The sequence below is a fragment of the Spermophilus citellus genome, assembly GCF_964194105.1.
Source record: "Spermophilus citellus genome assembly, chromosome: 4".
NCBI lineage: Eukaryota > Metazoa > Chordata > Mammalia > Rodentia > Sciuridae > Spermophilus > Spermophilus citellus.
In genome coordinates, this window is record NC_138185.1 from 34196344 (window position 1) to 34214084 (window position 17741).

The following is a 17741-nucleotide window of genomic DNA, read 5'->3' on the forward strand; positions in this document are numbered from 1 at the left end:
CAAAATGGGGAGAAAAAAATCTCACGAGTCAGGAAGATGAGGCAAAATCATGAAAAGTATGTGTACATTCTCTTAACAAAAACATATCATTATTCTTCTTCTAAAGCTTGGGCAGGTAGATATTTAAAATTACCTAGAAGTACTGGCCTCAACTGAAGGCTGAAGAGGGCTGTAGTGTTTTGCCATCTATTGGTAATTTAAATGTGAAGGAACAGATGACCCCTCATTTTGTTCTTTGCACTTGCCATTCCCCCTAGGGCATGTGGGTTTTATGCATTCACTGCAGAGGTGCCTAGGAATTTTGCTGGCAGTCAGGTGGTTACATATGTAAAGACTGCAGAAGAGGGTGGAGAGAGTTTAAAACATGAGTGACAAGCCATCAATACTTTAGAATTTTAAAGTTTGACAAACACTGACAACATAATGAGGGGAAAGCTAACCACTTTCTCCATTTACTCAAAAAAAAACTGCTATACACTTCATGCACTTTTACTTTCAGTAAGGATGATTGGAAAAACGATAATTAAACTTGACCATTTAGCTTCCATTCTTTCCTAGGAAAGCAACTAGTGTCATCAGACCTTATTTTTTTTCCTCTTTTAATTTAGCATATGGATTATTTTATGTTTTTAATGAACTGCCTAAAATACTACTTCAGGAGATGACTCGGATGGATGCTCATTTATTTTTTATTCTGCCAATTGAAACACTTGCCTATTTTTATACGGATCCCACTTAAGTATAGTTAAGAATCTATCTTTTTTATTTCTGATTATCTTACAGAGTTAATGGAAAGACTTTCATATAAATTGTGGATTAAAGTTGCATCCACAAAATGGTAATACAGATAGAGAATATTGTATTATAAGCTAAGAAAAAATAATCTGCTGGGCCCAGGGGCACATGCCTGTAATCCCAGCTGCTGGGGAGGCTGAGGTAGGAAGATCACAACTATGAAGCCAGTCTTGGTAACTCAGCAAGATCCTGTATCAAAATTCAAATTTTTTTAAAATATTTTTTTAAAGAGAGAGAGAGAGAGAGAGAGAGAGAGAGAGAGAGAGAGAGAGGATTGTTTTTAATATTTATTTTTTAATTTTCCGTGGACACAACATCTTTATTTGTATGTGGTGCTGAGGATCGAACCCGGGCCGCGCACATGCCAGGCGAGCGCGCTACCACTTGAGCCACATCCCCAGCCCCTAAAATTCAAATTTTTAAAAAGGGCTGGGGGTGTAGTTCAGTTGTAGGACACCCCTATGTTCAATCCCCAGTAATGTACATATACATACACACACATACACACACACACACACACACACAGATTCATCCTAACAAATTTTTAATATGCCTAATATCCAAAAAAGGTACATTTCATGATATTTTATACAAATAAAATAGCTTTTTTAAAAAGTCAAATTAAGGAGGGTGGGTTCAAACTGGCATTTAACACTTATTGAGCAATCATTCCTTAGCTAGTGTTTATTCTTTCCATCAATCTCTAATGTGTTAAGTTGTATATTATAATTACAGAAACATGCAGAAATTGAGTCCTCCATTCTTAAGTGGAGAACCATCTATACTTTCTTTAGTTACATAGGAATGGCAAACACTAGTGAGTAAACTCAACTCTCTTTGCAAAGGGCATGAAGTAATTCAATCATGAATCTTGATCATTGAGAGAAAATGAATTTACTTAGTCTCTATTTTGTAACTCTTATGGGAATAGAGATTATCTAGGATTTAACTTTAAAAGTGGAGTTACATTAGAAGTGCCAGAATTCCTAGTTGGTCTGATTAATTTTAACTGTGGAGATACATGGAGTATATTCTCTGCCAAAAGCAACCCTTGAATGACAGATAGGGGAAAAGTAGAAAATTCCAAGTTGGCTTCACCTCTTACGTATTTCTGAGTTATATGCTTTGGTGTTCTTCAACTTGAAATGCATGTTTTTGCAGAGTTGTGGAGATAGCTCATTTTTTTCTATTTTTATTTATTTGTTTTTAATGTCCACAGCATTTATGTCAATTGTAGAGCCAAAGAGATGCATTTTTAATATCCACAGCATTTATGTCAATTGTAGGGACAGAGAGATGCACTTACTTCTGCTAGTAACCTAGGTAGGTAACTCCTTCTCTGGAAATTTATTGGCAGGTTCAATCATCAAAATTCATGCATACATAAAAGCGCTTGATAGAATAGATTTTAGGGACACGGTAGTTCACAGAAAACTGTCTATAGGCCTTTGTTATTGTTGCTATTCTGATTTTGTTTGTTTGTGTTTGGAAGATGGCCACTCATTTTTTTAGATCTGAGACTGCTTCAGAAATGATGAATTTTTAGACATCTGTATCCATTAAATTCTTTCCATCTGTAAGGTCCTCCAAATGTGCTTTTGCAGTTCATCATTCCAGATAATTCCCTTTGTATATTCTCTGATGATCTGAAAATGGCTAAGAACAACTTTTGGCACTGGAAGAAATTAATATCATTTTCATTATACCCTTCACATGTCAATGATGCTCGAATAGGAACTGTGTTTGAAATTTGAAAAAGTATTAGTACAGGTAAAAAGAAAAAAATAAATTGTTACTTAAAGAAGAATTCTGACCTAACCCAGTTTGTTGTTTATATAAATGAAATAGATGAAAAAAAGATATAATGTTAAACAATCAATGGTGGGAAAAATAGTTAAATATAGTTTTGAATCAGCATACTCCATGGGGAAACACATACTTGATGTCTAAATCATTTACCTTGAATTATTTCATTGTATCCAGAGCTACATGATATAAAAATATCTTTTCTCTTGAGAATATTTTTCTCAAATCTCACTGTTCCTCTGACTCATGCTCAGTAATCCTTTTTAAATCTTTATGGTATACCTGAACACAGTGGTGCAAGCCTTTTAATTCTAGCAACTCAGGAAACTGGGCAGGAGGATCACAAGTTTGAGGTCAGCCTTAGCAATTTAGAGTGACCCTGTCTCAAAATACAAAATTAAAAGGCTGATGATGTGGAATGTGGCTTAGTGGTAGAATGCCCCTGGGTTCAATCCCTGGTACTAAAACCAAACCAAAACAATTATATGTGATATAATCATCCTAGAAGTACAGACTTATATACAATTGAATCCCCAACTTCCTACGCCTCCAATTCAGTCATCAGCTTCATTTTAACAGCCTGTTTCATTATTTCTCAGTACTTTACTATAAACTTCTAATTTCATAAATGCTGAGAGTCTTTTTAAATATACCTGTACAACCATTAGTGGGAAAATTGAACAAAGTTGTCACAAAGAGTTGATCATCTTTCTTATCAATTCTTGTTGACTGTGTGGATTTCAGCTCTTTTCCAGAATTCTTTTATATTAAGGGCACTCCCTCCAGGTGATTTCTACTGGTTTTTAGTTCCTCTATGATAATTCAAGTGAACCTGTAACCCTCATATTTTTTCCCCATAATGCTGAAAACTAGAACTCTTTAGGTAGTCAACTATTTGAGAACAAGTGTTTTTTTGTTAATGTTTTCATTTTTTTTTTTCTTTTGGTATGTTTGATGCTAGGAATTGAACCCAGGGCAGTGCACTTGAGAGGCAAAGCACTCTACCACTCAGCCCTCAGCCCTTTCTTGTTTTGAGACAGATCTCATTATATTGATCAGGCTGGCCTTGAATTCACAAACATCCTGCCTCAGTCTCCCAAATAGCTGGATTACCAGCATGTATCACCAGGCCCTGCTAGCAAAAGTGTTTTGAATGGACATGAGAATTACTAAAGTAATAGTGACTTAATAGAAAATGCTTAGGACAAGAAAAGACAGAGGGTAATTCTCATGGCCCTCACTGAAAGGAAAAGGAGTTCAAAGTACAGAGCCTATTTATACCCAAATATTTCCCCATTAAATGTTACAGAAGTAGAGATATTGATGGGCTCTGTAATCACTGACTTTAAGCTTGTGATTTATAATTACAAGTTTCGATGTTTCCAGATAATTATTTTTCTCTTCCAAGTATACAAAAAGGAAAAAAGAAAGAAAAATTCTAAGTGTCGATCAAGCATGTTTTCTCTCTAACCTTGCCTCAATGGTGTTCAAAAATTGCAGTGCAATTAATCATTTCACAAAACAGCTGGTATACTTGTTTAATTAGCCTTTGCAAAATGATTATTCTTCCCGAACATTCTCCTTTAATCTTTCATTAATGCTAGGGTGTTAAAAAAAAAAATTCCCTTCTTTGCTTTTACTGTTTATTCCATAAAACTTTTACAAAACACCTCTTCTTTTCTGGGTCATGAAAATTGATGCTTTGGGGTAGCTTTTGATCTTTCTGGGAGGCCTAATTTACTTGATAAGCTCTCAACCTGTTAGTCCAGTTGAGATTTCAGTTATATTGGGCAAAGCTTTGAAATGGGGTTTTCTCACTTCATAACTTACCTGAAAATGTTCCTCTTTGTGCAGCCAAACAGAGGAAAAAAGTTTTATTAACTAAAGAGAGAATTAATGGCACCAAATAAAGTAACTCAGCTGGAAAGACTTTGTTTACTTTCTTGGTTTTTCAATTCGGCTATTTCTTTGTAAGGACAGTATATATATATATATAAAACCTCAAAAGGGAGGTCAGAATAACCAGCCTCAGTAATCAGGCCCTGTTGGCCCAGCATTTAGCTAAATAAATAAGAATTCAAGTTTATTCCTTGTTCAGAAGCTGGCAGCAAATTTGCTAAGTGATTGATTTGATGCTAATTTTCTGCATGGACTGAGAAGTCCTTTAGGGCCCGTCCTGCGGGAGGAAAATAAATCCAGCCAAGTTAACTAAGCCCTATTTTAGGTTTTATTTTTGAGTTCTGAAAGTTTGGAAACTTCCCTTTCCCAGAAAGGCTGTATCACCAAGGGATTCTCACTTATGATGTTCCAAAGAATGCAACTTGCTCTGAAAAGATGGCAGAAGTTCCCTGCATTCCAAATCCCAGAACATTCTGAGCATAGCATTTCAATTAACCTATTCATGGCAAGTGCTGTCATTTTCTACACTGTCATAGCCTATCTCTTGACATCTGTACTCAGTGTCAGATTCTAAGAGCCTTGGCTAAGTTTCTGCCCCAGCCCTAGATGGCATTATGTTACTATCCTAAATACCTGAGATAAACAACTTTTAAAGAGAAAAGGCTTATTTGGGTTTACAGTTTGGGAAATTTCAGTCCATGATCAGGGAGACTTACTATTTTCAGTCCTCTGGCAAGAGGTGGGCAGCACATCGTGGTAGGAGCATGTAGCATAGCAAACTATTCACCTCATGACCAGGAAGTGAAAAAAAAAAAAAGACAGGAAGATGAGGAGCCAAGACCCCAATATCTCTTTCAAGGCAGGCCTCCAATGACCTAAGATCACCAAGTTCCACCTCTTAAAGTTCCTGCCATCTCCTAATAGTGCCAAGCTAGTAAGTAAGTCTTTAACACGTGAACTTCTGGGGGACATTTAAGATCCAAACTATAGCAGGCATAATGATGACTTTTGATACCACAAGAACTACCTTCTTTGTCTCAATATGTCCATGAATCAAGGAATGAGGTAGAGTTTTCTCATTTCAAAATGCAATTCATGGGATGATTGGAGGTTATAAAGGGATAATTATGACACATATAACTATTTTGCTGAATGGCAGTATGACAGAAAGGGCACTTTAGTGAAGGACCATAGGTCTTGAGCCAGAAATTCTCTTTCCACAAACAGTTGGGGCAAATTGCTTCTAGGCCACTGGAGGTGGAGGCCTTCACTTCCAACCCTTTTCAATTAAGAATAAAAGGCAACTTTGTTTTGAAGTCATTCTGGCTTTAATTGTTTGAGGTTATGCTGTCATTTTGGAATCTCTAGTTATAAACTAATTTTTTTCAACATTTATTACCAGGATCCAAAATTACGTGAACTTCTGGATGTGGGGAACATTGGGCGCTTGGAGCATCGGATGATAACCGTGGTGTACGGGCCAGACCTAGTTAATATCTCCCATTTGAATCTCGTGGCTTTCCAAGAAGAAGTAGCCAAGGTACAGTAGCTGGAAACCTCTGAAGCTCTTTTCTCAGTGTTAATTCTTGTGATATTGTACTAATATCTGTGAAAGACTTTGAATATTTGTCATACTTAACTTGTGCTAAAATTCCAAGTAAATATAAATCAGTCATCAAGTATAAGTGTAATTAAACACTTCCAATAATTGTATATATTTTGAATTATGGGCTTTTTTTTCCACTAGGAAAAAAACACCTGATATAATTCCTTTGCAAAATAAAATGTAGATAAAACCACATTCCATTTCACCTATCCCAAGTTATTATCACAGATTCCTTCTTGTTCTATCTAACTCTACTTCCATTTCAACTCTCTCCTTGAGGGCAGGCAACTTTAATACCTTCTTAAATTCTTAGTCCCTGGACAACACATTGCCTACCATTTATATATTATTAATTTAATTAAAATGTGAGAGAAGAAAAAAACACAAAATTTTAAATAATAAAAACTGTACTTATTAGACTCTGGACTAGGAAGGTGAATTAGATACACCCTGTCCATTAAGGAATTGCTATTCTACTAAGATAAAGAGTCTTTCAAATAATATAGAAATAACTGGAATATAAGTACAATACAGCAAACAAGAAGCTGGACTCAGGTGTGATACTTTCTCTAGAAATGCCCAAAAGCCTTAAAAAAAAAAAAAATATATATATATATATATATATATGTGTGTGTGTGTATGTGTGTGTGTGTGTATGTGTACATATACATATACATATATATATGCATATAAGTACATGTATACATACACACACATACAAACAATAATTAATGTATTTAAAGAGCTTTCTTTTTCCATGTTCATATTTTATGGAATGCTAGTTATGATCCTTGTCCTTCCTACAAATTCCTTCAAGGGTTAAGAAGATGAGCAGGAATACTTTGAAGTATGCATATCTTATACGTGCCCTTATAGGGTATCTCAGGTCACAGATCACAGTAGCAGGGTCACTCCAGGGCAGTGTGTATTGTTTGGGCATTATGATCTATAATTTCCTAATCCTCAGTGTTCTGACAACTTTATGAGCTACACCGGATATACTAGCCTGACCTTTAATTCATTAATTATTATTGGCAGGGGTTTATTTCCAATATTTACATTACATTGACTTTAATTCTTACAGCAGAATGAATAAAATGTCATCCAGTTTTAATTCTCTAAGGTATTTAGAAACTCTCTCCAAGTGTGTTCAAACCCAATCTGTTTTCTCTGACAAATGACCAAGTTACCCATTTACTTCTATTGCATAATTTACACTTGGAGACATTTCAGTGCAATGGAACTTTATGTATGTGTCAGCATTGTGCTTGTCTTACACTAGTTATTCTAGTGTCCCACTGTTACCTTTTTGAGTTTATATACTTCATTTCTCCATGTATGGATGGATCCTTAGACAAATGGATGAATATAAGCAAATGCTAAAAATTTGAAAAATATTTTTTAAATTACTTTTTCCAAACACAATCATATTCCCATTCAAAAAAAATCACCAATTTATGAGATTCACTAAATCTCAAGTTAAAACATTCATTAAATGATAGTGACTTTCAGGGATGTTTTTAATAACAACGAATATAGGTTTTTATATTGTATCTCAATCTGTATATCTTAAATTGCATTAAACCTTTCTACAGTTATATTTTAAATGTATCTAATTTTCTCCTCTCTGTAGTTCCTGCCCACTAATTTTCTGTAAGGGGGTTTGATTTCTGAGACCTGTAATATTTCCCATCATTACTGTCTCTATAAAGATTTTTCCAGCATCTAGTTCAAGTTCTTGGTATAATTAATGAAGCCACAGAGCATATTTTGACTTCCCTGGCTGTAATATTTTGAGGGTATTTTCCCCCACTGAAATTGCTAAGCCAGAAAGTTAAAATTTGTAAGCACCATGTTATTCTTGAAATTTATTTTTCATATTTCTAATTGTTAGTATGATCTCAGAAGATCATATCTTCTTTTTAATTTCTGGGGACAGTGTATATTGTGCCTAGCACAGGGCCAGTATTCAAGTCTTGTTTTATTGTATGGAAAGGCCAACAGAAGCCCCCTGTAACAGCTTGGATCTGGAATGTCCCTCATAGGCTTATGTGTTGAAGGCTTGGTCCCTAATGCATTAATGCTCAGAAATGGGGTCTTTGGGGAAGTGAATGCACCATGAATCATAGCTGAGTGTTCTACTGGGAGATGGTAGAAATTGTAGGGAGTAGAATCTAGTTAAAGGGATTGGGTTCTTGGGAACATGCCCTTGGAAACTATATCTTGTCTCTAGCCCTTCCTCCTGCCCGCTCTTTCTCTCTCTCTTTCCCTCTCCCTCTCCCTCTTTCTCTTTTCTAGCCACCATGAGGTGAGTGGCTTTGCCTAGACTCAGGTTTTCCCCATGATATTCTGCCTCATCTCAGCAATAGAGCCAGCTGATCATGGACCTCTGAAGCCATGAGCCAAAATAAATCTTTCCTCCCTTAAGTTATTGTTTTAGTCAGCTTCTTCATTGCTGTGACTGAAAGAACTGACAAAAACATGAACAGTTTTAAGGAGGAAAAGATTATTTGGGGGCTCAGGATTTCAGAGGTCTCAGTTCATGGACACCAGCTTCATTACTTGGGGCTCATGGTAAAGTAGCCCATCATGGTGGAAGAGGGTGGTGAAGGGAAGGGCTCAAGACATCACAGGAAGGAGAGAGAAAGAAGGGGGTGGGGAGAGACTCCACTCACTAGATTAAAAATATAAACACCAAAAGCACATCACCAGGGACCCCCATCCTCCAATCACACCTTACCTGCCTTCTGTTCCCTCTCAGTTCATTCCTATCAGGGGATTAATTCACTGATTAGGTTAAGGCTCTCATAACTCAATCATTTCACCTCTAATCCTTCTTGCATTGTCTCACACATGAGCTTTTGGGAACACCTAATATCTAAACCAAAACAGTTATTTTCTCAGGTATTTTGTCCCAGTAATGGAAAGCTAAAAAACCTAAACTCCTGTAAACGTTAAACATCTCCAGAAGAGATTGTACACAGACAGATTTGTCTCATTTTTCATTCATTCAACACACATTTGTTGGGTGGGTTCCTTGTCTGTTTCAGCCACAATTCCAGGGTTAGGGACACTTCAGTGAAGAAAACTAATCCCTTATGGGCCTATATTCTTGAAGAAAAAAAAACAGATAATTCATAATGAAGTTTTGAACATATCATATCTCAGATGGAGGACTGTGTGGAAGAATAGAGGAGAACCAGGAGTGTGTGTATATAGGAGAAAAAATTACTTCTTTATGGGCTGGTCAGAGAAAATGAAAATCTGAGGAAAGTTGCTCAGTTGCCACAATATCATAGATTTCCGAGAATTCTCCTGCATCAATGAGAAATTTAAACTAGAACTGAGACTTAAATTTTCCTAAAGATGTGATTCTAGATTCACATGCCATTTTGTTCTTTCCTGAACCACTTGAAATTGAATTTTTAATTTATACCTTAAGACAAGTGAATCCTTTAAGAGACAGGTATGAGGGGAAAACTGTCTTTCATCGTCTTCTTCTGTAATTGAACTCTGAATGTAGTGTCCCTGGCAATTACACTTTTGTTACACAGCATGATTTGCCAGCCCTTCTGTACCCTGACAACCAGGCTCATCTGCTTCCTTGGTGGAGGGTGGGGTGTCTCCCTTGAATGTAAGTGGTTTGTTTTCCATTCTCTCTGCCACCTTGGTTACCCTGAGAACCGGTTGGTATGCTGTGCTTGTGACCACGTGTGCAACTCCCAGACACCTCCCTGGGGTGCTCTTCAGAACTGCAGGGGAGGTGGTGAATGCCCCTAGAGTCCTTTCCTCTCCTGTCTTTGATTGCCAATGGTCCTCCACTTACCGCTATATGATTTATGGTAGGATTGGAGGAGGCAGCAGCAGAAGAAGGGAAAAATAGGGAAAGAGGGGCAAAATAAGCTCCATGATAACATGGCTGCCTCATGATCTCAGGGAAGAGAACAGAGGTGAAGCCTGGGCAAGGTGTTCTTGAGAGGACACAACATAGTTGCTGGACTACTTCCCTGTTGTCTCCATGACTGAGTTTTCCTTGAAAACCCCACAATGCCAGCCACTAGCCTCTTTCAGGGGGGTGTCTCTGCTAACTGCATTTACTTTCCTCATGGCTCCTGCTCATCCTCTTCCAGTGCAGACCCTGGACCTGAATGACCACACAAGCACAACTCCTACACCTTCAATTGGGCTCTTAAGCATCAATTTATCATAGATTCTTGTCCTCTAATTTTTTCCAGTGGCTTAGACGAGCATTTAGTCCTCCAAATTTTGGCCCAGTCTCCACTGAGATTCCTCGCCAACAAGGGGTGCTGATGTACTTCATCCCCATGCCACTACCCCCTGTGTATCTGTCAGTTAACTCCTAGGACAGAATAAGGCCCAGGGATAGTCAGTAATTCTCAGAGGCTGTATGGGCTATCTTCAGGGTTGTTGGCATCCATTCTTACAGGACCTCACATATTATTAATAACTGCATTGCACAGAGGTAAGACAGAAGGGATTTGGAGGAATTGTAGCAACCTCATTGTGCTCCTACCAACTGTTGTCTCAGAGCAATATGTAGGGAACTTAAGCATGGATAAGAATAGCCTGAGTGGCTTATTAAAAACTCTGTGTTAGACTCAAGCTCCAGCAGGTCTGGGATGAAGCCTGAGCAATTGCATCTCTAACAAACAAGTTCCAAGATGGTGCCAATACTGCAGGTATTATATGACACTGTACCCTGAGGATCTCTTCCTTAAAGAAGTGTGGGCTCAGTGTTGCCAGGTCTTTGGGTTTCCTCTAAAAGGAGATGAAGAATCCACATGAAATATTAAATATTAGCACAAATTGTCTTTAGCACGTGAGCCAACCAAAACACAACTATGGACTGAATATGACATATGGGCTTCCATTTGGCAGCTTTTGGGTCTAGATACTTATTCAGAATGGAAAACGTTGTCTTAAATGAAGTCTCAAAACCACCAAGCACAATGGAGAAAGCATGGAATGCTGTTTTGCAGAGTAGAATCAGCATCCCCAGCACATTCCTGCGTGCTCTCACTTCCAAACCCCTCCTGGAGTCCTCTGGGTGCCTAAGATGCATGACCTCTCTGCATGACATTTTTTCATTTTTGAAGAAACAGTGGTCACTGTGGGAATTTTTCAAAAGTTTAATCATGGTCATTTATCTGTGTCTCTGACTGGCTCATGGGCGTAACCATATTATCTCCATGCCCTAGAGAGGGAAAGGAGACAGGATGCTCTAAAAGAAAACCTCTTAGATCCCCTAGTCTCCATTTTTATATATGCAACTTAAAAAAAAATAAAGAATAGAGAAGACAAATCGTGACTTAAGCAGGCCAAATATAAAAGTCAAGAAGAACACAAACTAAGACAATGTCCTACAAGCTCATCTTTCAGTCCCTTCATTAAACAAATGCAAACCAAGTCTTTGAGAGATTGATGCTGGGGGAGACCAACATTGGCTGGGCTCTCACTGCAGATCATAATTGCTGCAAATGAAATATCTCCCCCTGAAAAACCTCAGTTTTTGCTTTTAATATGAATCCTGAGGGGAACTCTAGGAAGGAACACAGTAAAGGGAAGAGAAAGGGTCTGTAATTCATAAATCTGAGCTGCACTCCTCTAACTAATGTGTGTGAGCCTTCAAGCCCCTCAATAGTGTGGGCACATTATTCATCCATGAAACAGGGAGCTTGGATTTGTTTACTTGTGTGTTTATTTAACAAAATATTATCAAGCTCTCTATAAAGTGCCAAGTTCTGTTCTAAATGCTGGGGTTAAAGCAGTGAATAAAACAGACAAGGCCCTTTCCCTTGTGGTGCATACATTCTAGTGAGGGAGAGACAATAAATAACACAAATAAGTGAGTCATGTGAAGTATCAGGAGGAAATCAGTGATGTCAACAAAAAATGAAGTGGTGGTGGGGATTTCTGGGGAAAGGACACTGAATAGGATGGTCAATTCAGCTATCTCCAAAAAGGTGACACTTAGGCCTGAAGTGGGTAAGAGAGCAAGCCATGAGGATATATGGAGAGAGAATATTCCACATAGAGGGAACAGCAAGTGCAATGGTCCTGAGGCAAGAATTGTCTGGTGTGTTTAGGAACCGCAAAGGAAAAGTGTGGCAGAAGCAGAGTGAGCAAGATTGAGAGAAAATAGTAGCAGTGGGGATTGAACAGGCAAGGGAAACTGATTTCTATAGAGCAGTGTAGGCTTTGGAAGGACTTTGTTTTTTTTATTATGAGTGAGTCAGAAGCCACTAGAGGGTTTTGAACTGAGAACAGAGATGATCTGACTTAACATTTAATCAATAACGGACTGCAAAGGGAGGAACGATAGTGAAAACAAGCAGATAATTTAGGAAATTATATATTTTAAGTAAGTGGCTACTGACTTCAACCAAGGTAGAGCTATGGAGATGAAAAGAAGTCCAAATATATGTCTCTGCTGCTCTTTATATCAAAATAAAATATATAGACATGTATAGATACATACATGCATATATGTGTGTGTGTGTGTGTGTGTGTGTGTGTTTAAAGGTAAAACTGACACCATCTTCTTATGTTCTACATGTTGCATGGGAAAGAAAATTAAATCAAAGATATCATCAGAATTTTGGCCCAGACATCAGGAAAGATAGAAATATTACTTACTGACATGGAGAAATTTTAATCTACAATATCTAGTAAATTTTTACTTGGAGGTATGTAGCCCTTTTGGTCATGTTCAAACTCAGTTCAAACTCAGTTCAGTTCACTTTTGGCTATTAGTGTATATTCAAGTGGAGACATTTAGTAGGCAGTTGATTATATGGGCCTGGAGTCGAGCGCCAAATATAATATATAAGTCTGGGAATCATTGGGTATTTCATAGTATTAACAAGTCAAAAATAAGTATCTGTTATGAAATAGTATTAATAAAATGGAGGAGATCAACGAGGAAGTGACCCTCGATGGAGAACATGTCCCAGGTTTGAGTCTTGAACACCCCATCCTGGAGGGATAAGCAAGAATCGGAAAAAGATAAGGTCAACAGGAAGCGACCCAGCAAACTTTTGTCAGTTGAAGTCAGGTGAAGACAGTATTTTAAGGAGAAGAGAGTGATTCTGCTGCTCCTAGTTGAGCTAAGATGAAGGCTCAAGGTTGGCAATTGGCTCTAATGATGCAAAGGCCTCTTCTGTCCTTCCTTATTAGAGCAACTTGAGAGGAGTGTAGGGACCAAGCCCTGAGTGGAATGGGTGCTGGCAACCCTGCGGGAAACAAGAGATCAAAAGACATTGCTGTTTTGAGAAGTTTTGATATAAAGAGCATCAGAGATGTGGGAAAGCAGCTGGAAGGGGAAGTGAGTCAAGAGGTGGTTTTTAAGGTGTGAGTGACAATGGCATGTTTATAGACTGGTGGGAAGGATCCCATAGAAGGAAACCAAATGCTGATCCAGGGAAGTAGAAGCATTGGAGCCTGACTGAGTAGGCAAGAGCAGTAGAATTTAGTACAGGCTTAGTAAATTACAACCCAGGGGCCATGTTTAGTTTGTTACCTATTTTTTTGTTTGTTTGTTTTTGGTATCAGGGATTGAATCCAGGGACTCTTAACCACTGAGTCACACCCCCAGCCCTTTTTATATTTTATTTTGAGATCCTGCCTCGCTAAGTTGCTTAGGGCTTGCTGAATTGCTGAGGCTGGCTTTGTACTCACAATCCTCCTGCCTCAGCCTCCCAAGATGCTGAGATTACAGGTGTGCCCGACCACACCAAACCTACTACCTGTTTTTATAAATAAAGTTTTATTGGAACACAACAGTGCGTTCCAATAATGTCTGATCCTTACACGAAAAACAGTATTTCAATTCCATCTTGCATAGAGGGCCTGGGCTGAGCCATGAGCGGTGGAACTCTCATCCAGAAGAGGGTGAGTGAAGTACATTGATCAAAATGTTGACAAGTGGCACATGTAGTGGAAAGAATTGTAGTTCTTTTCTGATTGCCTGGCTTTTCCAGGTGACAGAGGAGACTCTAGTTATTCAGAGAGTAAAGAATGTTTTATTTCTTAAGCCCTTTTCAGCACTAGTTAGAGCATTGCTTTAAAGATCTGACTGGCAAGGTGAACATGAAATATAAAACACAGATCATATACATCTAGTCACAAAAAAATGATGTTATTTTGAGCCAGCTGATTCATCAGGTAAAATGCTCAATTGGCAAATGCATCTGAAGATAAAATAGTTTTCTTTATCTGTTCCCTTCCAGTCTTTCTCCTATAATTCTGTTTATTCTCTGGAGGTGCTGCATAGAAACAGGTATCTAGGTGTGAATCCTACCCCCTGATGGCATGCAGTGTAAGCAGTATTGTGTAGGTTGCTGTGAGCCAGAAGCAGTAGTTCCAGGGATTGCCATATGCTGGCTCCTACCTCCAGGTCTCAACAACCTGATGTGCGGGTGTTAGGAGATCATTCATTGCCTGGAGAATCTCCGCAAGTCATGAAATCTGTCCCATAATTTAGCACAGAAGAACACCAGTCTACAAAGTAAGGAAAGGTGATGTCTTCCCTGTTTTGAATTTAGAAAACCAAAATGGTTTTCAATATGTTTTTAATTTGGGTTCTGGTTCCTTTTCTGATCATCCATGATTAAAAAAAAAAAAATGAGTAGAAGTCTTTTTAGGAAGGCTGAAGCTGGTGTTCTAGGCAAGACTATGTGTTTTATGTGATGAGGCAGGAAACAAATGCCCCTGTGGCTGCTTCCCTCATACTCCAAAGCTCATCTCCTGACTCCACCTTTGCTCACTGCCCAATGCTCAATATCCATGAGGTGGCCTGTCACCCTGAGAGACAGGATTTGAGATCCAGGCTCTGCTATTAATTCCTAAATATTTTGAAACTCTGATAGGCCACCTGGGCATGCACATTGTTCAACCACCGTTCATCCTGTCAAATTTCAGTCCAAATGTTGCTTCAGTCTAATGAGAAGCAGTGGATTGGACCAGTAAGGAGCCAATGGATTGAGATCAAGATGTCTAAAAACAGACATGCAGGGGAAATTTAGTGTTTACTTATCTACACACAGATCTGCAGACTCTATTGTTTTCAATCCTTACTTCTTTAATCACAATTTTTTTTACACATTTATAAATAGGAAAAAACAAATTCCTTTTTCTTGTGTAGCTATGCTAATGGGAAAAGAATCAGGTTTTTTTTAAAATGAATTGTTGAAATACAACAAACAAAAAAGAGTGCACCGATCCAAACTGTATGTCCTGAAGGATTTTTGAAAAAGAAACACACCCACATACCCAGCACCCAGATTGAAAAACTGGGCATCACCAGGACCCCAAAACATCTACCATATTAACCAAACCCTTATTTTGAGTTTTAACATTATAGAATTGTTTTACCTGTTTAAAAAAATATCTGTAAATGGATCATACAACATAGTTTTTTGGTCTGATTTCTATTATTCAGTATTATATTTATGATTTTAATGATATTATTCTCTATTTGTTGTGGTTTTGATGTTTTTCTTCCATTTGCTAAACAGTATTCTGTAATAATTTATCTATTCTATAGTTGATGGACACTCAGGCAGTTTCCAATTCAGAGCTATTACAAATAATGCAGTTACAAACATCTGCCTCTCTGCAGAGTATATACTGGGGAGTGTAATTGCTGGTCATAGATCTTCGTATGTTCTGCTTTGATAGATATTGTGAATTTCCCAAGCTGGTTGAGCCAGTTGGGTTTTTAAATGTCATTTCATGCATGCAAAAATGTCTTTAGCAGGGAATTTCTGTGCATTACATTATTATATTTTGAAGTAGCTGTCCCAGAGTAAATGAGCTCTCCAAAAATAGTTTCTATACACTAAACATCAATCTTGACTGTCTGCAATTCTATATTTTAGAGGGGACCTCTGTAACTGTGAGTATGTTAGAGAATCTAATTCAGTTCTTTGAGAGGTGTGGTTTGAGATGTTCTGGATGTTTTCCTTAACTTCATCCACACCAGTTGCTTGCCCACCATACAGATAACGTGCAATCCCTGTGAGCTTCCTGACCAGCTCTCACATCTCTTTTCTTATCCCTCTTCTTGCTGTCTTGTTCAGGCCCTCAACAGGTCTCACCTGTTGTCAGCCCCTCCCTGCTTTCCTAGAACCTTCTCTTTGCTTTCCAGTCCTGCCTGCCCATCTGTATATCAGTAAAATCTGCTCATGATCCACATTCTCTTCATTCTCTATTACCCACAGAATAAAGTGTGTACTTCATTCCTTCCTTTATTTGTGTAGTGAACAAATATTTTTTAAAAGCCTACCAGGGGCCAAATACCTCACTGGGTACTCGGGATTCATTAGTGACTAAAGCAAACATAGCACCTACCCTCTGATTCTGTGCACTTACCTCCTACCTTTCTGCTCCAGCAGTTCTTAACTTCCTGTGATTTGTCTGCTTTTATAATTAGATTTTTAATGTTTTGATAATCCTTGTGTGTTTTATTCTAGAGTACCTTTCTCCAGTATGTACCCCAGGGAAATTTCTATACCTCCTTGGGGACTTAACCATATAGTTTACCATCTCCTCTTCTACCCCTCAATTCCAGAAATGGTACATTGTTCTATTCTCTGTTCTTTCATGAACCCCAAGCATATTTTATTTATTTGGGTGCCAGGGATTGAACCCAAGGGTGCTTAAATACTGAGCAACATCTCAGGATAGCCAGCCCTTTTTATTTTGAGAGAAGGTTTTGCTAAGTTGATTAGAGCCTTGCTAATTTGCTGAGGCTGGGTTTGAACTTGCCATCTCCTGCCTCAGCCTCCTGAGCAATAGGTGTGTACCACCACAGCCAGCCCCAAGTATATTTTCTATTGTATTTATCACTCTATAATTACCTGTCAGTGTACCTCATAACCTATACTGAATTTATGAACTGCTGAAAGTGAAAAATAATTGCTCGGTCATTTTTGTGAGCCCAGTATCTAACTTAGTGTTGGCATGCAGTAGGTGCTCAATAAATTTCTTATGGAGAGGGGGAAGAAAGCAAAGGAGGGAGAGAAAGAGGGAGAGAGGAGTACAAGAAAAGAACAATGAGGGGCTTTGAAACTCTTGAAAACACTGACAAAGCACTTAAAATTTTAGAGCTATAGATTCTTTGAGCATCATGTACTCTCATCTCAATTTTTTTTTAGAGTTAAATAAATTGAGGCCCCTTAGCTGATTGGCTGTTTCAGTCTTCTGAAGCATAATTGTCTCTCCATAACTTGCCAAGGTCCACAGTAGAAGGATGCGGGTGGTACTCATTACAATGACTTTCATTCTCCCCATCATTCCCAAACTCAGATTTGCTCCCACTCGGGGAGTGACTATAACTGCCGCCCTCCCTACACATGAGCTAACTAACACATGCTTTCTTGAGAAAATTTAAAATAGCTCCTCTTTACCAAGTAGTTGACATGGGTAAGGCCAACAAAAGGAGAGACGTTGTCGCATGGAGGGAACTTTGTTTTTAAGAAAAATAAATTATAGTCTAGGAAATGATGTTGGAAAGCAGAAGATTAAGAGGGATAAGCAAAGAGACCTGCCAAGGCCATGTTTGTTTTAGAACGTGATACATGAAACACTCGGAGAATTTTCTTAGACATAAAAG

General features: G+C 38.2%; 1 protein-coding gene across 6 annotated transcripts in view; it reads left to right on the top strand.

The window, feature by feature from the left end:
• The window catches only part of PLCB1 (phospholipase C beta 1), a 718158-nt gene that overhangs the window by 465031 nt on the left and 235386 nt on the right, over positions 1 to 17741 (top strand). For all 6 annotated transcript variants that reach the window (XM_081292670.1, XM_081292671.1, XM_081292672.1 and 3 more), the window contains one exon: positions 5903 to 6040. In XM_081292670.1, the coding sequence (XP_081148796.1) occupies positions 5903 to 6040 (138 nt within the window). The remainder of the gene's footprint in view (positions 1 to 5902; positions 6041 to 17741) is intronic.